Raw genomic sequence first — 25723 nt, forward strand, 5'->3', positions numbered from 1 at the left:
GAAAAGGCAGACTTCACTGGGAGAATTTTGAAATGGGCCGTGGAATTAGGGCAATATGACATCAAGTTCCGACTGTGCACCGCAATCAAGGCTCAAGCACTTACTGATTTTGTGGCGGAATTTGCCCCTAGGATGCATCCAGTCTGCCTGATTGATTTGGTTGGTGCGGATTTAGCACAACCCATGGTTCTGGCAACAAAAACAAGTGTTGGCTCGCAAGTAGGAGAAGGGCAAAGCACGACTGAACTAATAAAGCCCGGCGAAGATGAACCCAACTGAGACAAGGAAAAAGACCAGAATGGGCCGACCAGAGACTTGGAACTGAGAACCTCCCAAAACCCGTCTGATTGCTGGAAGCTGTTCATTGGCGAGATGTGGAAGCTCTTCGTCGATAGGGCATCTAACAGGCATGGGGCCGGGCTGGGCATCGTGCTGACCTCACCGGACGGGCTGATCATCGAGCAGGAAATTACACTCGGCTTCCCAGCATCTAACAACGAGGCTGAGTATGAAGCCCTCCTTGCCGGACTAAGAAGCGCGCTGAGAATGAAAGCCACAACCCTTATGGCATTCAGTGATTCCAAGTTGGTGGTCAATCAGGTCTCAGGGGAGTATGAAGCAAGGGATGAAAGAATGGCCAAGTATCAGGCGCTGGTACGCGCAGAGATCAAGAAGTTCGCCACCATAAGGATAGAACAAATCAACCGCGAAGAAAACAACACGGCTGACGAATTGGCTGGACTCGCTTCCACTCAGACAGCTTTTCCTAACCCCTTAATGATAGAATTTTTACCCCAGCCAAGCATTGAGGAACCAAAATCAGCCAAGGTACTCTGCACCGACTTGGGTCCTTCCTGGATGGATCCCATCATTGCCTTCCTGAGAGATAGAGTTCTGTCGGAAGAAAAAAAGATGGCCAACAAGGTCCGAGCCAAGTCAGAGCAGTTTTGGCTCTCCCCTTCCGGAGCCTTGTATAAGAAGTCTTTCGTCGGGCCGTACTTGAAGTGTGTTCACCCCTCTAAGGTGGAAGCCTTCCTCTATGAGATCCATGAAGGCATCTGTGGCAGCCATACTGGGGGCAGATCTTTGGCCTATCGAGCGATTTCTCAGGGCTACTGGTGGCCATGCATGCAGGTGGACGCGCAGAAGTATGTTCGCCGGTGTGAAAAATGTCAGAAGTTCGCTCATCAGATCCATCAGCCAGCAAGAGAACTGCTCCCCCTTACAAGTCCTTGGCCATTCGCACTCTGGGGATTGGACATAGTGGGGCCACTCCCAGCGGTCCCGGGCAATCGCAAGTTCTTCATCGCCACCACTGACTACTTCACGAAGTGGGTTGAGGCCGAGCCATTGGCGACCATAAAGGAAAAGGATGTGAAGAAGTTTGTATGGCAAAGTGTCATCACCCGTTTCGGTATACCCAAGGCCCTCATCTCGGATAACAGCACTCAATTCGATGGAAAACTCTTTCGCAGATTTTGCGAAGAGTTAAAGATCGAGTTTTACAATTCAACGCCGGCCTATCCTCAGTCAAATGGTCAAGCAGAAGCCTCAAACAAGACCATCCTGGACGGGCTGAAGAAGCGGCTTGAGAAGGCCAAGGGCAAGTGGGCTGAAGAACTCCCTAATGTGCTCTGGGCATACCGCACTACACCAAGGCGGTCGACCGGGGAAACACCATTTGCTTTGGCCTATGGCATGGAGGCCATCATTCCGTTGGAAATTGGCATGCCAATCATCCGCTCTGAAAGTTTCCAGCTAGATCTGAATAATGAAGCGGTGGCATTGGAGCTGGACCTTGTTGAAGAAAGGAGGGAGCGAGCATTGATCCACATAGCGGCTTATCAACAAGAACTCTCCAAAAAGTATAACAAGGCTGTGCACCCCAGGCTATTCAAGATTGAGGACTGGGTATTAAGAAAGGTGCTTGGCAACACGGTGGTCCCTGGCGAAGGAAAGCTCGGTGCAAATTGGGAAGGACCATACAAGGTGATTGGTCTTGCCGGCAAAGGGGCATACCATTTGGAAAATTCGGATGGCAAGGCTGTCCCCCGATCTTGGAACGCAGCCAATCTTAAGGTCTTTTACTTTTAAGATGTAATCGCTTTTGTTGTTTAGATTTATGTAACTTTGAGCCTCTTGGCATTTTGATGTAAGAGATAGCACGGTATTTTGTAATGAAAAATAGCCCTCTCGTTGTCTGGTATTACATCTCTGTACAATGACATCGCAAGGATACAAGACAATTATGGGTGCCAGGGGCAAGGAGACCGACCTGAATGGGACCGGACTAATCTCCTCTCGCCGGAATGGAAACAGACCGCATAAGGGTCGAGCTGGGTTTTGCTCGGCTAACTGGAACGTTGGCGACATGACCAACTTAAATGAAACATTGGTGTTTTGCCCAATGTAGCGGCCGGGCTAACTTTGCTCGGCCCAATTTGGCATGTTAGTGTTTTGTCCAACTAATGAGAAGTCGAGCTGACATTGCTCGGCAGAAGTGAAATGTTGGCAATCTACCCAACTGAAAGGGCGAGCTGGTTTTTGCTCGGTCACATTGAAGTACTGGAATTTTATAAAGTTTGCAAACCCGTCAAGGCCGAGCTGATTTTGCTCGGCCCCATACATGAGCCCTCAATTTAGAGCCGAGCAGATTTTGCTCGGCAAATTAAAAGGTGCATTTGAAATTTCAAAGGAGCCGAGCTGCTAGTTGAAGTTTGAACACGTTTAAGGAAATTTTACACGTCGAAGCCAAAAAGCAATAGAAGTTAAACGGGCAAAAAGTTCAAAAATTTCATTCATTGAGAAAATTGCAGTATATAAGGGAGGACATAGCCCGGTTACATTCCAAAAAAAAAGCAAAAAAAATAGAAAGAGACACGGTTTAATCCAACTCTAATTCGACTGTTTGTTCAACGACTTGCGCAGTCTGCTCGGCCTCCTCCACATCGTGCTTAGGCAAGTTTTCCTCGGCTTCATTGTCAGCACCTTCCACCACGGTAACATCCCGATCAGCCACTTCATCTTCTGCATCTTGAGATGCTTCGGGAGGATTTTGCTCGGCTTGTTGCGCGGCGGCGGCTTCTTCCTCGGCCTCTTTTCTTGCCTCTGCAATGAGCCGGTTCTGAGTGGCACTGGCATATGCCTACATATAGTGCGGTATGAAGGCAGCAGGTGGATTTATGAACATGTCAGCATCCTGACCAAGGCCAACTTTCTCCACGGCAGCTTTCCAACCGCACTGGAAAAAGATGTCCTTGGTCGCTTGCACTTGTCGTTCATATGTTTTTTCGCCTTGAGCGTAGCCTCTGTCCTCAGTATCATCCACAGCCTTGTCTTTCTCTGCTTTGTGCGCATCGCGCAGTTTCCTCAGCTCGGCGAGGTACCTGGCCTTTGTCGACTTCACGGCCCGTTGTTTGTCCGCGTTAGCTCGGTCGACTTTTTGACTCAGGATATCTCGCTCCGCCGCAATTGCCTCTTGCGCGGCCTTGAGTTTGTCTATCTCGGCCTTTTGGGCCTTGTTCTCCGCAATGGCGTCGCGCAGACTCTGCTGCACGGCGATTATGCACTCGTGGGCGAGATAGTTCTTCTGCGCGGCCTGCAAGCAAATGCAAGATTGTCAGTATCCCGGCAACCGAGCAATAACCGAACAATAACTTGAAAAAAAAGAGACTGACGACTTACCAAAACTATGGATTTTGCCGCCGAGCGAAGGACCTTTAGGTTGGCGTAGACCGAGTCGGCGGCAGTGACAGCCCGGCCCTGGTATTTGTACTCGGGTGCCCAGACCGGGGGGGTAGCTGGGCTCTGGGATGGCCCTGTAGTTGTTGATCGGTCTGATCACCCAGCTCGGTTGAGGCGTGTTCGGCCGAGTCTTCATCAACCAATTGTTGGCCTAATCGGTTCTTCCTCTGCCTCTTCTTTGACCGGCCAGCCGCCTGCTCGCTGGCCAATGCCAGCACAGCTCCTTCTGTTTGCCCGGTTGGGGTGGAGGATGTTCCCCGGTTGCCTCTAGTGATTGGGACTCGCCTTCCTCTCCGGTGATCATGGACTTGATTACCCGGATCTTCGCCATTTCTTGCTCGGCGGTGAGAGGAACAAGTCTAATCGGTGGTAGGTTTGGATCTGGTTCTGGGGATGGCGCACGTAGAAAGTCGGTAACCCGGCTCTTGCGCGGTGCAGTGTAGTGGTAGGTCTGTTCGAAGTCGAGAAGTTTCGATGACTCCCGTTCCTCGGCCGGATGGCACAACAAGGTTCCGATGGCCTCCTGATTAGCACGGTAGTGATTTGCTGCTAAGTGCTTATCTGCAAAAGAAGACGAGTGTTAGACCGATGAAAAATAAAAAAAAAAATACAGAAAGAATATAGTGCGGTCAGCCGGACTACTCACCAGCACTGCCAAAATCTTTCCTAATATACCATCCCGGTACGGGTGCCTCGGTGTCTTTATATCGACCGGACACCCACAAAAAGTCATCGTCATTGGCCTCTTTGTCCGGGTTACCCTCGATGATTTTTGCTCGGCCCTTCTTCACTTTGAGGTACCAACAAAACCCACCTTTATTCTTACTGAGGCTATATTGATAGAAAATTTCAGCCAGACCGAGATTGAGACCAAGCCTCCAGTTTAGCTCGGCGACCCCATTTATTATCTTGTACGTATTGTTGGAGACTTGGGTCGGGCAAAGCCTTGTCTGCCTAAAAAATTCGCAGATCAAGGGTTGGACCGGGAAGCGAAGTCCACCTTCAACTATTGAAACTACCGTGAACGGGCACTGGTCTAGATCTCCCCAAGGGGTGTCTCCCTTTTTGGCGAGCTCTAAGACGACGTCGTCAGGAATATTGTACTCCCTACGAAACTTCGCCATCGCGCCGGGCGAGCTAACCATAAATCGGTACTTCCCCATCTATCTCGGTCTTATTGGGTTTTGTATCTCGGTCAAAAATGTTGGTGTTTTTGCTCGGTCTTTGAGCTCCACTAGTGATAGTGCTCTCCTGGTCGGTCCTAGTTTGTTCTGCATTGTTAAGAAATAATCCCAAGGGTTAGCACGACATAAATTGCACGGCTCCTATTGGAAATTGCTCAGTGAAAGGATTTTTGGGTATCTGGCCGGTCTAACTCCTACCTCGGCTAAACGACATGGCTGATTTAGCCTTCCTGATTTGGTTCTCGTTTCGGCTCGGTCAAGGTAGGTTTTAGCTCGGTTCAAATCTATTGACGGATCTAATCGAGCTTTTAGCTCGGTCAAGGCACCAAGTAAAGATTTCAAGCTTTCAGCCCGGTTCAGTCTATTTACTGACCTAATTGTGTTCGGCTTGGTTGCGACCTCAGCGAGAGGCCACAAACAGTTTTTGCTCAGCTATAGCTCTACCTACGGATCTAAATGAGCATTTAGCTCGGTTCAGTCCAGATCCAAACTGTTCATATCAAGTTCAGAGGTTTGGCTTTGAGGCTTGGCGAATCAAGGGGCACGAAGGCCCCCTCCACTCCACCAGTTCCAGTTTTTCTAAGGTGTGGCATTATTGGGACTAAAAAGGAAGAGCCTTAAAGGTCCCAAGCAGAGGACACGGAGCACAGTGGCACGAAAATGAAGAACAGGTACAACAAATTTGAGAAATGAAAATAGAAAATGCGAGGAAGGGTAATGGAACTTACCAGTGGCAGATGCGAGCGTGGATGCAACCTCGAGAGCCTGATTGTAGCCTGCAGAAGGAACTGAAACGGAGGGTGAAGCACAAAGACAATAATGGCAGAAGAGGTTAGAGGATTCTGGGAGCTAGGGCTTTCGGCTCAAGAAGAAGGACAGTGAAGAGTTCGAATGACTCTTGGGTTGTGCATAAAGAGGGGGGAAAAAGGCCAAAACGGCTGCGCCGTTTGAATTCCAATGCGTGCAAGACAGCTGGTCGTACGGTCCAATGGCGTGAGGCCACGTGGCACTGAGAACGCGGCTGTCAGTACGGCTGTACGACCATTGATAAGACTGCTGAAGTAATTACCGATCAAATGGGATTGCTCGGCAACGCCATTTGACCCCAATCATGCTCGGTTCACAAATGATGCAACCATGCTCGGTTCGGAAATGATTCAATCATGCTCGGCTTGCTCGGTTTGGAAATGATGCAATCATGCTCGGCTTGGAAGTGATGCCGTCATGCTCAGCTCAGAAATAGTGCAAATCACGGACCGTTAGCTCGGTCACTGGGGTAACCCCAATCACGATTAGCTCGGATGGGATTAAGGGGCAATTGAGAGGGGAGATTTGCATTGTTAGTACGGCCGAGCTACGATAGTGCCGGTCGTGACAAACTTCACGGCGCCGCGCTATTTCCTCTACTGAGACGGCCGGTGGATCTGTTTTGCTCGGTCAAGGAGATCGGCAGACCAGGCGTGAACTACGCCCGGCCGAGCTGTGACTTGTAGACATTTGGCAGGGCACGCTGTCGAGTGGCGAGACCGGGCTACGGGTATCTTGGGCTAAACCGAGGACGAGGCGAAGGCCGGCATGCCTTTGAACGGTTAGCCGAGATGGATAAATTCCAGATAACCTCGGATGAAGGTAGAACGGATGGAGGCTGGCATGCCTCGGAACTGGTAAGCCACAATAAACCGGTCAATATCAGCCCGGTCATGAACATCACCCCTTGGCCCCTTTGCCAAAGGGGCAGGCCGGCGACACATAGCTCGGTTGCGTGCATGTGGTGACAGTTCTCCACAAGGGATAGGCCGGTCGTGGTACTCCGGTTAGGTGTGCCACTTGGGCCAATGGCGTGAGGGAGAGGACATCTGCTCCACGCACGCATCAATACCGTTGGACAGTTCTGCGTGTACTGGTGGGAGGACTAAGCCTTTACACGCGTAAGGTGGCGAGAGGCGAGCACTGTCACCTGTCCAGGGAAGGATAACAGAGGTAGTGCGCGCACAATCTTGAGGCTGCATGGCCAGCCTAGAAATAGAAGGAAAGAGGAACGTTAGAGGTATGCAAAATTCACTCTATCACTAACACTCTCTCTCTCTCTGATAGCCTTCTTCTTCCTCCAGTGGTTTGACTTGATCGTCGGAGGGTCTATCCGGCACACCATCGCCGGGCAGCTCACCATTTTTGTGTTGCAGAGATAGACGCCGTCACGAGAAGCTTGATGTCCAAGGAGTACGGAAAGTAGAGGATATTTCGCCCCCGTACAAAGTCGAACTGAAATTTATTCACGAACTCTATTCATTTGTAGTTTTACGGATGGCAATACCTTCTTGAGTTGATTAGTCAGCACCTTACTCGTCAACTTATAAATCACAATGTATAGGCACTATTTGAGATACACTATATAAGTATATTTTTTTTATCTTTTTTAAGTTATATATCATCTCTTTATTTTTTTACATATCTTTTATAAAAATTTAAAAAATATATTTATTTAATCACTCCAATCAACCCCATAAACTGGTGGGTCGATACTCTGACATCTTGCGAGCGAATTGAGTAGTGCTATACGAAGAAATTTTTCAAACAAATTTTCTTTACAAACTAATGTGTCACCTAAAATATTAATAAGTTGGGCCTTATTTCACATTCTAAAGTTGTATCACTCTATGTTATATCAATTTATAAAAAAAATTTATAATTTTTTTTTTATTTATATAGCATTTTCGGCGCGAATTTTACCATCCGGTCCCAGTGCTTTGGTTGGATGCATGGTGCAACCCTTGATTGACCTCTTCTGCATTAAATTCACGCGCCAAGTACAAAACATAAATATAAAACCAGTAGTGCTACGTAGCTCGAAAGGTGGAGCTCGAAATTGGATCGAATCAGAAGCAGAGAAGGAGAAGAGAAGAAAGGAGGAGGAGGAGGAGGAGGAGGAGGAGGGACTGGAGGGGGAGGGGGAGGAGGAGGAGGGACTGGAAGGGGCCCAACAAATGGGGCTGGAGGCGGGGGGCAGGGGGCGGAGGCGAGGCGGAGCCGACGAGCAGCGACGGCGGGCGACGAGGCGACGAGCAGCGACGATCCTCGGCGGCGGCGGTGGTGCTGGCTCTTCTCCTCTTTCTCTTCTCCTCTCTTCTTCCTCTCTTCTCTCCCTCTTTCTCCTCTGTCTCTTTCTCCTCTCTTCTCTCCCTCTTTCTAGCCAATTCGAGCCAACCAATTTGAGCTACGGCTCATTTCCGATATAAAACATCGGATTCTCGTGGGGCCATTCGGAAACTTGGATTAAAAAGTTGAAAGCGTGTTTTTAACCTATTTTGAGTTATATTATTTTTTACATAAAATCGTAAAAAAATTTAAAAGATTAATTTTTAATCATATTTTTAAAATTCCCCCTTAATATGGTCAAATCTTGATTTTATGATTCTTAATATAAAATATTAAAATATTGAATGCTTTAACATAATGAAATCGTGATTTTAGGATTCTTTAAATGTGAAATCTTTATTTTTGAAATCTTATTCAATGTATTTGATTTTAATTTTTTGAAATTAATTTTTTAAAAATTAAATTTTTTATTTTTTCATATTTTCTTACTTTCAGTGAATATTTTTAAAATTTTAAGTAATTTTTTTATTTTTTTATATACATCTTACTTAGATATATCTAAAGAGTAAAATATTTTAAAAAATTAATAAATACATAAGAATATGAAAAATGTCCTAAATTCTAATAATTTTTTTTTTATATTTTTTATATTTAGTGAATTTTCTAAAGATTTTTTTTATAAATATAATACTTTTTAAGTGTATTTATATTAAGTATATCTAAAAATTAAAAAATTACTGAGAATATTTAAAAAATTTAGCAAAAAAAAAATAATAATAATCTTTTTAAAAAATAAATCCTAAAAATTCAAACCAAACCGGACAAGTTGATTAATTGTTCACTCATGTTCCTCGTGGCCTTTAAAATTATGCACAAGTCTGACAGCTATGGCCCATTTGGGGGGGGGGAATTTATGAATTTTTGTTTTTAGTAAATTTTTTAAAAATTATATCAATTTTTTTTACTTTTCCGGTCTCCCTTAACTAGATGAATCTAATAAGTATATATTTTTTTTAAAAAAAATTGATAAAAAAATCACAAAAGACGAATACAAGTTGAAAATTATTGCTTATTTTGATTTTTTTTTTGTCATTTCTAATTTTTTTTAGATTTTTTTAATAAAATTATCATTTTCTAATTCATCTTGTCGAGCTGAATTTAGAAACTTAAAGTTTTTAATTTTTTTATAAAATCATTAAAAAAAGTTTTAAAAAAAAAGGAGCAAAAAAAAGGCCATTCCCAAAACACCCATATGCCCACTATTCCATATTTGTAATTGTCTCATGCAAAACTTGAATTAAAAATTTATCACAAGAGAGGTCATTTTTCATTGGATTTGCTTTTAAGAGTTTTGGTTAAACAAATAAAACACTTTTACATTCACACAGTATTTAGATTATAAATTTAAATTAAAAATTAAAAAAAGAGATAAAATAAATAAATAAATTTAATTTATATTTTATTCACACATTTTATACTCTTTATATATATATATATATATATAAATATAAATAAATTTCTATCTAAATTTATGATCCAACAACAAACTTAAATACATAATGATAACAATAATAATAATAACAATACGTGTTGCCCAATTTTTATTATTTATTTTAATTTTCTTGAGCTTTTACTTATCTAAATTTGGATTCCTCTCACGCATTTAAATCATTGTGCCATTATATTCACAATAAATAAATAAAAGGAGCCCCAGCAAAAAAATAAAAATAAAAATAAAAGGACATTTAGTAACAAATATTTTAGAGTTCAACTTGTCTCCACTTGGAGATCAAGACTGGACCCTCTAGTCCCCTCAGTGAGCTTATTTTTTGGTTCCGTTTCAATAATATAAATTGATCGAATAACGGCAATTACGTGTTCAAATTAGTTTTGTATAAAAAAAATAGACAGTGAAAAAATAAATGATTCATATAAAACTAATTCAAACACATAGTTGCCATTATCTGATTGACTTGATTTTTACAGGGATATTGTACTCGTCAAATTCTAAAATATGAACGGTTTGGATCGTCGAAACGGGGCTCAAACGTGGGCCCATGGAGCGAACTGGAGGGTCCAGTCTTGATCTCAAACTGGAGACAAGCTAGACCCTAAATTCTATATCCATAGACCATTTAGTCTCATAAATATTATTATAAATCCATAAGACTTGTCTTACATTAAAATCTTACAAATGCAGCAAACCTATATTTGAAAACGTAATAAGACAATAACGCACATAGTAGAATGATATCTCATTATCACATTCTAAGAACAACACATTTGGCAAAAGTTTAATAAATAATAGTGCACACACTACAAGAAAATGGGGCTTAAAAGACGGAACTATTTGCGACGGTACACTTGCCGTCGCAAAAAGTGACTTTTTGCGACGGTAAAAAATACCGTCTCAAAAAATCAGAGTATTTGCGACGGTAAAAAATACCGTCTCAAAAAACAGAGTATTTGCGACGGTAGAAAAATACCGTCGCAAAAAAGGAGAGTATTTGCGACGGTATTTTCTGCCGTCGCAAGTACTCTTCTTTTTTGAGACGGTATTTTTCTACCGTCGCAAATACTCTGTTTTTTGAGACGGTATTTTTTACCGTCGCAAATACTCTGATTTTTTGAGACGGTATTTTTTACCGTCGCAAAAAGTCACTTTTGTGGTTTTTTTTTTTAAAGTGAATATTTTTAAATTTTTAAATATTTTTTTTAGATGCACTTTACTTAAATGTATCTAAAAAAAAATTATGAAAAAATATTTTTAAAAATTAATAAATACATACAAATATAAAAAAAAAAATGTATTGAATTATTGTATTTCTTTTGTATTTTTGGTATTTAGTGAATTTTTAAAAGATTTTTTTACTTTTTAGGTGTATTTATGTTAGGTGTGTCTAAAAATTTTAAAAATTAAATATTAAAAAAATTCAGTAAAAATAATATAACACGGAAAACAAGAAAGTGTAATTTTCTCAAAAGAGTTTTTGGAAAACTCTAACCTAACATAGTGATTGTGGTTTTGAGACAACTTCATATATATACAGTCACAAAATAGTTTGAATAAATTCAACGGTATTTTTCTGTCACAAAAAAAATAAAAAAAAACGATGTCGTCTTACTCTTTTAATATAACATCTCTTTTCATTCATTTTTTCATCTTCCTGTCTCTCTGTATTTATCTCTCTCTGTTCTCTTTATCTCTTTCACTCATCACTCTTCTTTCTCTGTCTGTCTGTGTATCTCTCTCATTTTCTCTCTGTGTCTCTCGCATATCTTTCTTCTCTCTATCTCTTATGTCTTCTCTCTTTATCTCTCTCGCTCATCTTTCTTCTCTCTATCTCTCTCATTTATTTTTTTTCTCTCTTTTTCTATCCCTCCTTCTATCTCTCTCTCTCTGTCTCTTTTTCTGTCTATCTCTCTCTCTTTGATCTCTCTCTCACTCTCACTCTCACTCTCTCACACTCATCACTCATCTCTCTCTCTGTATGCTTGTCTATTTGTCTATTTCTCCCTCATTATGTTCGCCTTGCTCACTCTTTCCTTCTCATATTCTCTATTTATCTATCTCTTCTCTCATCTCTTTTCTCTCTCTGTCTCTTTCGTTCATCTCTCTTCTCTCTATCTCTCTCGTTCATCTCTCTTCTCTCTCTATCACTTTTTCTGTCTCTTACTCTCTATCTTTTTCTCTGTTTGCATTGCTCACTCTCTCACTCCCGTCTTCTCTATTTACTGAGCTCCCTTTCGATTTATCGATCCACTATAAGAAAATGCACTTTTAGCGACCACTTTGTCTCTCTCTCGCTCATCACTTTGTCTCTGTCTGTTTCTCTCTCTCTCTCTCTCTCTCTCTCTCTCTCTCTCTTTATCTCTCTTCTCTATCTGTCTCTCACTTATCTCTCTCTCACCACCCATCTTCTCTACCATATTCACCACTACTGCAAATGCCATTCCACTACTACCACTGTTGTCACTCTACCTCTACAACTATCATTACTACCATCATCGCTACCACTCCACTACCACCACTACTACTACAATTACCTCTCATCTACCACCGCTATTCTATCTCCTCTACCACTACCACAACTTCACCACTTATCTCATTCACCAGCACTACCACCACCACTATCACCTCTTATCCACCACTTTCACCACTACTGCCATTTCTATCCTCTATCACAAAAAATTAGTTCTTGATTTTTAGTATAAAAAAAAAAAATGAGTCACAAAAAAATTATTTTCATTGACCACAAAAAATTAACTTTATTTTAATGGAAAATATTATCCCTACTTCTACCAAATAAAAAAAAATAATTTTTTATTCATTAAAATAAATATGAAACAAATAAATTTTCAACCTTACTAAATGTAAAAAATAAAATTCATCAACTATAAAAAAAAAATTATTTTAATAAAAAATAATTTTTTTAACAAATCTTCCGTTGCAAAAAAAAAAAAAATCATTTTATTATTTAAATATTCATTTATAGTAAAAATAAAAAAAAAATTCCAAAAAAATTTCCACCCCCTTTTTCCATTCCCACTCGTTCCCTACCCCAAACCCAAAATCCCCAATGTCAAAAATCCCTAATCCCTTCCCCCTTTTCCATTCCCGCTCGTTTTTCCCCCCTCAACCAAAAATCCCAAAAAAAAACCCTAATATGCACACAGCTCTCTCATTCCTCTCATTTCATCTCATCCCATCAGTCTCTTTCTCACTCTCATTTTCATCTGCACAAATCGACTCCACACCGATCAAACTCGCAAGATCGACTCCTCACCGATCGACCTCACTCTCTCATTGCACCGATCGATCTCATAGGTAAGCTTCTCTCTCTCTCTCTCTCTCTCTCTCATCTCATCAGTCTCTCTCTGTTTCGAATTAAATCTGTGATTAGAACTGTAAGAATGAAGATGGCAGAAGAGCGAGTTTCACCAGTGATATCTCAATGGATCAGGATGATGACGATGAGAAAGAAACCAAATACCGCTTGGATCCAAAGTGAATATTTGAACCTTTTGATTCATTATACCCAAGTAGACACACACACAGTTGATAGATTAATTTTTCTTTAGAAATTAGAATATAGGATACATATTATATGAAATAAAGAAACTGAAAGGAATTCTTATACACATTCTATGGAATACACTTGTCTTATTAATTATACCTCTATTTCTTGGTTTGTGTCTGTTAGGTACGCCAATGTAAAAACACCAGAACGACATGTGCGGACACGCCTTTATTTCACATCGGTGAGTAAAAGTAGCTAATCATCTTGTCATTAAACACCCACCAACCCCCCCCCCCAATTGATGCTGTAATACTCATCACTGGTGAAACTCGCTCTTCTGCCATCATCCTGATCCATTGAGATATCAACTGTTTGGAATTGAATCTGTTGATTTCTGTTTGGAATTAAATCTGTGATTAGAACTAAATCTGTTCATTTCTGTTATGCAATCAGATCTGTTTCAAGATTATGTTGCTAGTTCAAGATTATGTTGCTAGTTCACAAGTTTTGTATTGGCATCTAGGTAGTGATTGCAAACTTTGTGGTCATAATTAGTTTAAGGATTTTTGTTAACAAGTGTTTTACTGATATTTGTTCCACTTCAAGATTCTTGATGGTGCAAAGTTGAAAGTGGCTTTTGAGAAAGCTAAAGTTAGGAAAATATGAGTCTTGGATTAGGCAGAAGTGACATATCATGCTTACCAGAAGGTTCAAGATGTTTCTCTGCTTCATTTTGTATGGTCTTTTTTGCTTTACCAAATCATTAGGTCTTGATCACAAAAAAGGGCTACGAGTAAGTAATTGAAACTTAATTGTACTAAGACATTTCTCAACACCTACTCAACTCAACACACAAATAATAATGAAAAATCTCCCGGTGTGCCATACACATTGTATGCAACCATTCCACAAAATTATATAAGTTTTCATGAATTTACATAAATGATTTCACAAAAATACGTAAACTGAATATAAATTCGTGTAATTCTATTAATAAAGGTGAACTTATGCAAATTTATATTCAATTTACTCATTTTGGTGAGATTACTTATGTAAATTTGTAAAAACTTGAGTAATTTTGTGGTAAGAGTTGCATACGTTGCACACCTGAACATTACCCACTTGAGTAAATTTGGTTTGTGAGGTTCATTGTGATAGTTGTTCTAGGGAAGTGAAAGGTAGAGAGAATTCTAAATGAAAATAATGAGTTGGAATGTGAGAAGACTGAGGTCCAAGAGAAAAGGTTTGAACTCTAATCAATTATTTTTTTCTTTCTTCTTTCTTTTTTTCATTTTCTGCAACAAGATGAGGATTATTACGTGCTGTAAACACTCCATGCAGTGACTCCAACAAGCCACGCATGGGAAGCTTTCTGTACATCTTCCCGGTTCAAGTAAGTAACCGTTTCATCTTCTACACAGACATCTATGTTCTTTGTATCTTGCTGTAAATGAAGATTGATATAGATGGAGCCAAGACTGATTAACACAGTAAAAGAAGAGGAAAACAAGAGTTTCCTAAAGATAAAGAAACAAACAAGTATAGGAGAGCTGGAGATCTAGGCCTACCAATTGATTAAGAACCTGTGCTTGTGAACCAACGGATGATGAGCAGACATCGAGAGTGACATCATATTTGTCGATAAATTTACTAATCTCTCTTGAAACTTGATTGTTTACTCCAGAACAAATAGGGATAAATTTACTGATCTCTCTTTAAATGAGGCTCATAACAATAAGACAAAGGCATTTCCTTCATTTATCATTTATTTTTCTTGTGTATCTAAAGGTGAATGATGACCAGATTATTCTTGATAAGACTGTTGCTGATCAAGTATCTATATGGAAAAGCAGCAGAGGCCTAACTGATAAGGTGGTCCCCAATCATGATTGCTCTGGAGAAACATGTTCTTATTATCAAATTGGAGATGTATTCGTTTGTGAGAAGACCGGACAGGTCCATGGTATGCATCACTAGTTGTGGTTATTGAATATAGCAACCTTGCTTGTTTGTAAATTTGGTACAATTGCATAGATTTTTATACATAACTTGATTGAAGTTTATTGGTTTATGTTCTTTGTTCATGCAGTTTGTGATGATACATGCAGAGAAGCTGTTTTGGACCCTACAAATGTGCTTTTGGTTTGTACAATATCTGGGCACTGCTTTGATCTATTACTGTCACCATCTGAAATGGAGCCGGACACTGTAAAAGAGATCTCCTTTAACTTGTACTTGGTGTCCTTTGTCATATAGCACACTTACGTTTTTAATTTCAGAGGTTTCCTGACTTTCATTGTGCACAATAACAGTCCATGAACTATAATATCATTTTAGTATTACAATTTCTAAAACAGTGCACGCTACAAGACTGTTATCGTTCAGTTTGTCCATAGTCATTTTATAGTCACGAGGTTTGAGTGCATCATGTGTTCCATCACAGTATGCTTGATATCAGGGAATAAAACTATAAGACTTAGAGAGGCTATATACAAGCACATCTGAATAATTACAAGGGAAATTGATATCAAGTATTGCAAATCAATGGGATCATGGATTTGGGTGAATTTTATAATTTAAATATGCTTTTATGAACATGTACAGTTTAATTATTTTTTGTAAAATATTGAATTTGATGGTTTGATCAATTTTTATTTTTATTTTATGTTATGATGTTTTTGTGAATGGAATGTAAATAATCAGCTCTTAGAGAGTGAGAGACGGCACCATCGTCGGAAAAAATAAAAAATTTTAGTATTTTTATTAATTTTGTTATAGGTTTTACTTTTTGCGACGACATTATACTGTCACAAAAAATAGAAATTTTATTATTTAAATTAAAAATTTTATTATTTTTTAATATTTTTTGCGACGGCATTAACAGTCGCAAAAAATAGAAAATTTTATATTTTTTATACTTTCTGCGACGGCACCACACCGTCGCAAAAAATAGTGTTTTTTTTTAAAAAAAAAGACTATTAGTGACGGTATTTTTTGCCGTCTCAAATAACATTTTTAGCGACGGTAAAATAGGGCCGTCGCAAAAAAGTCAAGAAATTTCAAACGTTATTAGCGACTGCACGGTGCCGTCGTAAAAAGGTAAAAAATGCCGTCGCAAAACATTAGCGACGGCATTTACCGTCGCAAAAACTCTTTTGCAACCCTTGCAGTTGCGACCCCCTCTTGCCGTCGCAAAAAGTCATTTTGCCGTCGCAAAAAGTATTAGCGACGGCATTAGGAGTATTAGCGACGGTATTTTACCGTCGCAAAAAGTCAATTTTTTTGTAGTGACATATGTTCCATTATTATATATTAAGAATCATACATTTGGCAAAATTTTAATAAAATAATAGTGCACGAATATCTCATTGTTAAATTTTAAGAAGAATCATACATTCGGTAAAGGTTTAATAAAATAATAACACACACATCAGAATAATGTTACATTGCTACATTTTAAAAATGACAAGAATGATATATTTGACAAAAGTTTAATTAGACAATAGTGCACAAATAATGCATACAATAGAATGATATGACATTATCACATTTTAAGAATAACACATTTGATAAAAATTTAATATAAAATAGTGTGAAAATAAAGTATACCCATATTTAGAATCTCCAAAAAATATAATGAAAAAAAATCTCATGATATACTTTTTCAAATTCAAATAGCCTACAAAATTCATGTGACCTTACCGTATATATTTTTTTGGGATTAGAGTTATTGGTAAATTTCCTTAAATACAAAGAGTCTATATTGTCATTGGATATTTTTTTATTTTTTCAGTAAATTTTATTTATTTTTTGTTTCTAAATTTTAGATTTGAAGGAGAGAACTTCAAAATGGAAGATTTTAGAAATAAAACTAATGTTAATTAATTAATTTATATGGTAACTGCTTCAATTTAATTTAAAAGAAACTTTTAAAGCTAATTAACGCAAAATTTCTTCTTTTTTTTTCTTCTATTAGTATCCTACCCAGGAAAATTAATTTGACCTGTTGGACTGATTAATTCAGAGGGCCAATCCCACCATCCATTTGAGGGGATTCTCAATTAAAGTCAGGACCAAAGTCCCATTTCTTAATTCATTTACTTATGGTAAGTAAATTAAGTTTAATTTAAAAAGTCCTATATTCTTGGTAAATTATAAAAAAAAAAAAATTAGACCAATAACATCATGATACATCATTTTACATCATTTTTAATAGTATAAAATATTTTACACAATATATTTTAAAAAAATGAGAGAACAGTTTTGAACCCAAATACTGTTGAACAATCTTCACTGTATTTAAAAAGATTAAATTCTGTTGTGTACAAAACAACAACAAGAATAAAAGAAAAAGAGAAAAGGAGAGAATTTGTTTGATTACAAAAATCAAACTCGAAATAAAAAAAAAATAAATAAAACCACAGATTAAAATTAAACAACTTACTTGGTTAATTTATTTGAATAACTTTTCTGATCAAGTCCAGTGTTTAACACTGTGTCCTTAAGACAGATTCGTCCTCTCCACGGTGCTTTCAGAATTTGGACGTCTATCTCCCAGGATGAAATGATCTTACCACAAACAATAGCAGCACTACTAATTGTTTGCCTTACGAACACACTAAGTGTTTACACTCTTTCTTTCGGAAATAATATGCAGCAAGATGAAGAATATAATTTGCAGAGGATGGAGTACGAAAATTGGAATTAAATCCAAATGGGAGGCTAGTCTATTTATAGATGTAAAGGTGGCTTTTGGTTTTGAATTGAACAGGTATGAAACCTATTAGATTCAAATTTAAACAGATTTGAATCTGTTTATTCAAACAGATAGAAACGTGAAGGGCTCTGTTTGGATGAGCAATAAATCTAAAACAGTTTAATTCTGTTTGAAAATGGGAAGGGCTCTGCAATAAATCCAAAATAGTTTAATTCTGTTTGAAAACGGGAAGGGCCCTGTTTGGATGAACAATAAATCCAAACCAGTTTAATTTGAATTCTGTATTTTATTTTAATAAAAAATAAAATTAAATTCAAATGTTTTTTTCCCAAAAAGATTAGAAGCCCAACAACACACCCGCCCGACCGGACGGGCGGCGGCGCGCGCGCGTGGTGATTTTTGGATCCAATGGGTCTAGCCCATTTTGCCCATAACCTCTCCCTCTAAAACATTTGGATCCAATGGATCTAAGTGTTTACACTCTTTCTTTCGGAAATAATATGCAGCAAGATGAAGAATATAATTTGCAGATGATGGAGTACGAAAATTGGAATTAAATCCAAATGGGAGGCTAGTCTATTTATAGATGTAAATGTGGCTTTTAGTTTTGAATTGAACAGGTATGAAACCTATTAGATTCAAATTTAAACAGATTTGAATCTGTTTATTCAAACAGATAGAAACGGGAAGGGCTCTGTTTGGCTCTGCAATAAATCCAAAACAGTTTAATTCTGTTTGAAAACGGGAAGGGCCCTGTTTGGATGAACAATAAATCCAAACCAGTTTAATTTGAATTCTGGATTTTATTTTAATAAAAAATAAAATTAAATTCAAATGTTTTTTGCCCAAAAAGATTAGAAGCCCAACCACACACCCGCCTGATCGGACGGGCGGCGGCGCGCGCGTGTGGTGATTTTTGGATCCAATGGGTCTACCCTATTTTGCCCATAACCTCTCCCTCTAAAACACTTGGGTACCCCTTGGGGCACACCCCAAGTATCTCACCCTAAGCCTTATAAACCCTTTCAAAACTTCCTACCAAATCAATGTGGGACAAGCCAATTTACCACCTTAAGGAATTTCCACCAAAACTCCATTTCCATGGAGCACACTTTGGCTTCAATTTCCCATTCACTCGGTAATGGTTTTGAGCAACCAAATATACCACGTGAATCACAACGCGGCATAGAACGCGTTACCACTTTGACCCGAGTAAATCGACCCTTGGGGCCCACCTAAAAAATAGACCAAACTTGAGAAAAAATTCTGGTTTTACCCAGAATTTTTCCTACCATTTCCAACAAATACCTCATAGAGCATTGCAATGACTAATGCTTGTGATATCAAAATTTCTATCAAATATTTTACTAAATACCTCACATGAAGATGAGTCTCACATGCATGTAGAGTTTAGATTCATGTGAAACATTTGATAAAAATTTAGTGGCCTCTAACATTTTCTATATTGCAATTTATAATACGAGCATAGGTAGAATCATATCTTAAAATCTTTTGGACCTTATTTGAGTAAATTTCACTTTACCCTTCAGTTATTTTTCTCACATTGAGTTTTCATGTTTTTAATTTTTTTAAAATTATTTTTAAATTTTTTTTTTTAAAAAGATAAATTACATTGACACTCCTTAAGATTTGTCTTTAATACAAGTATTCTCTCACGTTCTAAAAATTACAACCCCTCCCTAAGATTTAAACTTCTATTACAATTTAATCATTTCGTTAATTAATCGTTAGGTCAACTAATAAAAAAAACTGATAAAAGAAATTAATTTTTAAAATTTCTATTTTACCCTTATTGGCATATATAAAATTTACAAACCATTTACCGTTTGAGAAAATTTCATATGCCACAGTGATGGTTTTTGGTTTTATGACCTATTATAGTGTTAGTTATATACTATTGATTATAACATTATTTTGTTTATGATTTAAAAGGTATTTAGTTATACCTTATGTAGTGTTTTATTATAACTATTTTTTTTAAGTTATGATTGAAAATGATCTAATTATAATATTTGTGATAATTAACACCACAAAAGCTTGTGTACCATAACATAACCTAAATTTTAATGGTATCATAACATATGTATTAATATTAAATGAATTTTTTTAATTCCTTATAGATTTTCTTTACTCATCTAGTAAATTTTTTTTAAAATAGATATTTTTAATAAGAGTAAAATAAGTATTTTAAAAAATTAATTTTTTTGTTAGTTAATTTAATGGGTAATTAACGAAAAAATTAAATTGTAATAAAATTTTAAACCTTAAAAAGGATAATTTCTAAAAATTGAAGGTATTACTTGTATTAAAACAACTCTCAAGAGTCAGTATAATTTGCCCAAAAAAAAATAAAAACTTTGGCCCCACAAACACACCAAAAGGATAAGTATATCCGAAGATAGGTTAATCTTTAACACGTGACACAGCCCAATCATTGAGGATAGATTAACTATTTTATAATTCAATCATTAAGGATAGATTAACTACTTTATTTAAAAGATAAGACAAAATTAAAATAAAAGAAAAATGCTAGACACCTCCCAGTAACATTGCTCAAATTAAAATAATATTTATATTTCACTTAACGTTTTATTAAAAGATAAATATAAATAAAATATATTTATATTTTATTTAATTTTACACATATTTTTTTTTTTACTTTTAAATTTTTTTCTAAATTTTTTAACGAAACGCAGCATTAAAACGCATTTGTGTAATTTCTAAAGATGGAGACGCACCACCAAACGCATGTGTGATCGTTAAAAAACCACGCTCTAGAAGCAGCGTGTAGAACTCATCCTTCACCATCAGCCACCAGCCTATATTAGTGAAACAATTGTCCATACATAAATACGGCCCATTTTGGGGGAATTTTTTTTTACTTATTTTCTTGAATTTTTGTCTTTAATAATTTTTTTAAATTATATTAAGAAATTTTACTTTTTCGATCCGAGAGGAATCTAAAAAATATATTTTTGAAAAATTTCAAAAAAAATATTATAAATCAAAATAAATCAAAAAATTTATTTATTTTAGTTTATTTTCATTTTTTTTGAATATTTTTAAAAAAATTATAACTTTTCTATTCTTCTTGTCAAATTGAATCTAAAAATTTAAATTTTAAAAAAAAAATTTATGGGCAAATTACATATACCTCCCTCGACGTTTAGTTAATTTACAGATACTCTCTTGAGGTTTCGAAAATTACAGATACCCCCTGAGTTTATATTTTCATAACAAATTGTCCCTTGAGGTTTATATTTTCATAACAATTTGTTCCCTAATTTGTTATGCAAATAGTACCTTTAGGAGATATCTGTAATTTCTCAAACTTCATGGAGTATCTATAATTTTGTTAAATCTCGAGAGTGTATATGTAATTTATCCAAAATTTATTAAAAACAAAAATAAGTAAAAAAAAAAAGAAAGAAAAGAAAACCAAAAACAGAGCCATTCCCAAAACACTTGTAATGGCAGCCTGACTGACCGTGACACACAAATTACGAATCACCCTCCTCCCTCTCCCTCTCCCTCTCCCTCTCGTCTCTCTCTATTTAATTGTTCATATTTTGACAACCGACAAAAGCCCATCAAGGTAATAAAAAAGTTGTTTTTGTTATATATATATATATATATATATAGATATATACACACATTATTATATATGTGAGTATATAATTTGGTGTTTAATAATGTGATAATTTCAATTTTTGTTACGTGACAAATTTGATATCATAAAATAAAAAAATATTATTAAAAATTAAGTAAAATTTAAATTGAAGACTTTATATTTCGTTAAAAATATTTTTATTATTTAAATAATATAAATATTATAATATTAATTACTTTATTATTTATTTTTATATTAATTTATTTAAATTGCACAGGCGTGCGCCACGCACTAGTCGTCTAGTATATATACATATATACTCCGCTCGAAAACAGAGTTTCAAGCAGCAACCACCATGTAAGCACACACAAAACCAGCTGTAACTGTCAATTGAGAACGTCTCACTTCTTCTGGCATCATTTTCGTCTCTCGATGATTTCGGCCGGAAAACGACAGTTGATTTGCTGTCCGTCGCCGGAGTTCGGCCTCGGTGACTCTGCGTCGTCGACGTTAGGGTTTTTGAAGTTGCCGGTGTCTGATCGGAGTGGCAAGAGTTTGGGACTCGCGAGATCTGGTTTTTTCGCTCCAGTTAAGGCAATGAAGAATTCTAAAACGTCGTACGTCAATAACAAAGCCGATTTCGTTCCAGAATTGCACGATAGCTCATTGATCAATGATTATGATGGTTTATTCTAATTCCTATTTTTTCCTTATTTCTCTATTGCAAACTGTGAAAATTTTGTCCTGCTAATTACTTTGTTATGTTTAATTTTTCGGTAAATCACAATAACCTCCCTCATAATTTAGAGAAAATACATATAGTTTCACAAGTTTAACATTATTACATTAAACTCCCTTATAATTTTAATTCACAGCTCTCATTTATCGTAAATTTGTTAGTCATATGAGTAAAAAAAAAAAAAAAAAAAAAGCATGACCTTGTTTAGCCTTATGTCTACCCAACATTTGCATTAATTCCGATCAGTGCAGTTTTTTAAAAGAGTGGTTGGTGTAAATATCACACTCATGGAGTTTATTGTATTTTTTTCTAAACCTCAGGGTGATCAATGTAATTTACCTTTAATTGTTATTATTATTATTATTATTATTTTGATTTCTGTTTTGTTGCATTGCATACTCTGAACTCTTGCAGATGATTACTAATTTGTCATTGCTTATGCTCTGCAAAAACTGACTCCGAAATGTGGTTGCAAATTAATTATAGATTCGACATATAGTTGTTGTTAGTTGTTACTCAAATTCATTAAGTTTCTAATTTTATTAACTGATTATCCAACTAGGTAAAAGTATCCGCCAGATGTCTACGATTGGAAATTCGACAAACATTGTTTGGCATAAGTGCTCGGTTGAGAAAATTGACAGGCAGGAGTTACTTCAGCAAAAGGGTTCTGTCATTTGGATCACAGGTCTCAGTGGTTCAGGTTTGTGTACCTAAGTTACTTCTAATCAGGATTAGCTACTCGATGTAATCATTCCTTGGTCATTAGGACCATCTCTGCTATACAACTTTTGATGCTTTTTCTGCAAATTTTTCTGTTTAGATTTAAATTTAACTTGTAGCGTAAAACTCCAATGAATGACTTTGATATTTAAGTTAACATCCTTCGGTTGTGATGATTTTTGTCACTGATGTACAGACATCGATATTTATAGATGGACACTACGGTTACAAAAATTTTGTCACTTTATTTAGATGGACACTATGGTTATTCTAAAAGGGCTCTTATATTTGTCAACTCCAAGATCAATCAGACCGTCCCAGTACCTCAATTTTTTATTTATACTACAGAAAATACAATACTACAAAAAATTCTGATAACAGCTGTAAGGAATATTTTATGAAGCTTATGTGAGTTCTAGCAATAGTTCTTTACTTTCTTTGACACCAGTTTGTTAATAGTATATCTTACCCTTGCATCTTGCATTTTCCTTCCATTACTCTCTATTTTCAAGTCAATGTCATGACCCAGTATCCCACTTTTTCATTTAAAAAATAAATAAATTTAAACCTTTTTATTTTAGGAAAGAGCACTTTGGCGTGCGCTTTAAGCCGATGCTTACACTCCAGAGGAAAGCTCACCTACATCCTTGATGGTGACAATGTTCGTCATGGTCTAAACCGTGATCTTAGTTTCAAAGCAGAGGATCGTGCAGAAAACATACGAAGAACTGGTGGGTTTCTTTTAGACTTCATTGCCAAAATTAGTCCTCTTATTCTTGTCCAAAATTGTTCGGTTTTAATAAATTTATGGTTCTTAGGGGAGGTCGCGAAGCTCTTTGCTGATGCTGGAGTTATTTGCATTGCTAGTTTAATATCTCCCTATAGAAGGGATCGAGATGCCTGCCGTGCACTATTGCCAGATGGAGAATTCATTGAGGTTTGTGCTCTGTGAGGATTGGAGCATTTGGTTGCATAAAGTTTTTAGTGTTGGTAATCAGTGGTAGACAAAAAAAATGGGCATGAATTAAAGCTTCTTCATTGCCTGTAATTGACCAAGTATATTATTATTCACAGGTGTTTATGGATATGCCTCTCCCAGTTTGTGAAGCAAGGGACCCTAAGGGCCTGTACAAGCTTGCTCGAGCTGGAAAAATTAAAGGTATCTTCTTGCAGTCTCACAGAAGAATGAAATTCTGGTATCTAAATGATACTTGTTTCCATTTCGTCTTTTCTTTATTTGATCTGGTATTTCATTGTTCTAAATCTAATGTTGATGAGCATGATATTAATTAAAAGCATGTCATTTAAAAGAGCTTAGGGGCTGTTCAATGTCTCTTCAAATCAATTTCTTATCCAGATAGTTGGAAAACTCTTTTTTGTACCAATTTCTCTTCAATATCCTCTTTTCTCTTTCTTCCACACTTAATTTAGTAGTTGATAAATTCATCATATACTACTATTTTCTTCTTTTCATCTGCCTTTGAGGTCATTAGTCCTCAGTTTAATTGTTTCCTTGTTGTTGTACCTTGCAGGTTTTACGGGGATTGATGATCCGTATGAGCCACCATTGAATGCTGAGGTATATATATGCCCTTTAGCGAAAGAGGATATGTTTTTACTTGCATGTGCTCTTTCAAACATTGACGCACATAATAGATTTGATAAGTTGAGGATACACTAATCTATTTTGTACATCCCATTTGGTGTGAACTGTGTCCATCACTTAGACTAACTAAACTTGCTAAACGGTTTTCTTAATTCATCAGGCCGCCCCTCACCCATGAAATTATCACAAAATTCAAATGTAAAATTACAAATGCAGTGAATTTGCACCCACTGCTAGTTTAAAATATGTATCAAGCATATTCTATTTTAGCGAGCCAATATGTAATGAGAAGGTATTCCTGTTTGGGAGCCACCAAATGAATAACTGAAATGAAGAAGTTAAGGGGTAAGTTTCTGGTTTCAATTGGCAACCCGGAAATTATCTGGAGAAACAAGTAATTCTAGCATTCCTGATAGAGAATATGCTCCTCTTCTTTTTTTACGTCTTCCTTGTTTATTGGTTTATGTTTGAATTCACCATCTGCAGATAGTATTACAACCGAAAGGAGGTGTCTGTTCTTCCCCGAGAGACATGGCTGAAACAGTGATGTCTTACTTGGAGGAAGAAGGCTATCTCAGTGCTTAATTTGTGAACAATGCAGAGTAGAGTCCCTGGCCGTGGAACTTGTGTCTGCCTGGACAATAAATATGCTGCGAAATTGCAAATGTCTGATTTTCTGCTTGAGGGAAACTACTCGTTTCCTGTTTCCATGCTTGAATAATGATCCATGCTTGTTTGATATCTAGTTAATTAATCGATTGATTAATTAATTTATATCTGTTGTAATCTGGATTGTAATAAATGAGAAATGTGGCAAGTGTCATTGAATATTCTGTCTGTTATAAATGGGCTTCTCGTCGTGGAACAAAAGTTTGGTCCGGAGATGTTGGCACCTTATATGTATTTTATTTTTAATTTTTTTTTAATATCTAAGTGTATATATCTATCTATCTGTATTGGTTTTGCAAATACAATAATGCAGTTTGGACCTGCAGGTAGGATTCTTGAATGTATTGATTTATTTATTTTTTGGTGGGTTGCTGATGCTTGCCTGTTCATATACATGCAACTTTTCCTCCTATAATACAACTTGGAAGTATAGGGTATAGATATGTCTCACAAAGTTCACATTAATGCTGTGTTTGGTTGGGAATTTGAGAAGGAATTTAGAAAGGAAAATAGAAAATGTAGGTGAAATATAAATAAAATATGTTTAAATTTTACCTAGTTTCACAGACCTTTACCTTTCCCTTTTCCTATCC

The 25723-nt window shown here is 36.9% G+C and overlaps 4 protein-coding genes across 13 annotated transcripts; all 4 read left to right on the forward strand.

Annotated features, from left to right (window-relative positions):
- Window positions 1-372: 372 nt before the first annotated feature.
- Window positions 373-1492, forward strand: LOC145824376 (uncharacterized). The gene is made up of 2 exons (XM_082924017.1): window positions 373-1414; window positions 1476-1492. Exons 1-2 carry the CDS (start codon window positions 373-375, stop codon window positions 1490-1492), a joined length of 1059 nt encoding a protein of 352 aa, XP_082780143.1.
- Window positions 1493-1698: 206 nt separating this feature from the next.
- Window positions 1699-2094, forward strand: LOC145824377 (uncharacterized). Its single transcript, XM_082924018.1, has one exon. It carries the CDS (start codon window positions 1699-1701, stop codon window positions 2092-2094), a length of 396 nt encoding a protein of 131 aa, XP_082780144.1.
- Window positions 2095-12595: 10501 nt separating this feature from the next.
- On the forward strand, window positions 12596-15399 carry LOC114306659 (F-box protein SKIP31-like). Of its 10 annotated transcripts, XM_082867314.1 has the most exons (6): window positions 12602-12852; window positions 12929-13032; window positions 13229-13286; window positions 14387-14438; window positions 14834-15008; window positions 15135-15399. In XM_082867314.1, exons 3-6 carry the CDS (start codon window positions 13258-13260, stop codon window positions 15299-15301), a joined length of 423 nt encoding a protein of 140 aa, XP_082723440.1. In that variant the 5' UTR covers window positions 12602-12852; window positions 12929-13032; window positions 13229-13257; the 3' UTR covers window positions 15302-15399. The 10 variants fall into 10 exon arrangements, with proteins under 10 accessions (XP_082723438.1, XP_082723437.1, XP_082723441.1 ...); XM_082867315.1 differs by lacking the exon at window positions 12929-13032 and having other exon boundaries at window positions 12601-12852; window positions 14849-15008; XM_082867313.1 differs by lacking the exon at window positions 12929-13032 and having other exon boundaries at window positions 12603-12852.
- A 5856-nt stretch (window positions 15400-21255) lies between these two features.
- On the forward strand, window positions 21256-25470 carry LOC114306667 (adenylyl-sulfate kinase 3). Its single transcript, XM_028251945.2, has 8 exons — window positions 21256-21378; window positions 21671-22078; window positions 22695-22835; window positions 23437-23586; window positions 23674-23792; window positions 23930-24014; window positions 24388-24434; window positions 24948-25470. Exons 2-8 carry the CDS (start codon window positions 21826-21828, stop codon window positions 25044-25046), a joined length of 894 nt encoding a protein of 297 aa, XP_028107746.2. The 5' UTR covers window positions 21256-21378; window positions 21671-21825; the 3' UTR covers window positions 25047-25470.
- The last annotated feature ends 253 nt before the right edge of the window (window positions 25471-25723 follow it).

This window comes from Camellia sinensis, chromosome 4 (genome assembly GCF_055761805.1).
Source record: "Camellia sinensis isolate YWXY chromosome 4, ASM5576180v1, whole genome shotgun sequence".
NCBI lineage: Eukaryota > Viridiplantae > Streptophyta > Magnoliopsida > Ericales > Theaceae > Camellia > Camellia sinensis.

Excerpts from the sequence above, each read along its gene's own strand:
- LOC145824376 (XM_082924017.1), top strand. The coding sequence starts at position 373 with ATGTGGAAGCTCTTCGTCGATAGGGCATCTAACAGGCATGGGGCCGGG.
- LOC145824377 (XM_082924018.1), top strand. The coding sequence starts at position 1,699 with ATGGAGGCCATCATTCCGTTGGAAATTGGCATGCCAATCATCCGCTCT.
- LOC114306659 (XM_082867311.1), top strand. The coding sequence starts at position 12,605 with ATGTCAAAAATCCCTAATCCCTTCCCCCTTTTCCATTCCCGCTCGTTT. Across the intron at positions 14,439-14,833 it reads TGTACATCTTCCCGGTTCAA|GTGAATGATGACCAGATTAT; the intron begins GTAAGTAACCGT and ends GTGTATCTAAAG. Across the intron at positions 15,009-15,134 it reads GAAGACCGGACAGGTCCATG|TTTGTGATGATACATGCAGA; the intron begins GTATGCATCACT and ends TTGTTCATGCAG.
- LOC114306667 (XM_028251945.2), top strand. The coding sequence starts at position 21,826 with ATGATTTCGGCCGGAAAACGACAGTTGATTTGCTGTCCGTCGCCGGAG. Across the intron at positions 22,079-22,694 it reads ATTGATCAATGATTATGATG|GTAAAAGTATCCGCCAGATG; the intron begins GTTTATTCTAAT and ends TTATCCAACTAG. Across the intron at positions 23,793-23,929 it reads CAGATGGAGAATTCATTGAG|GTGTTTATGGATATGCCTCT; the intron begins GTTTGTGCTCTG and ends TATTATTCACAG.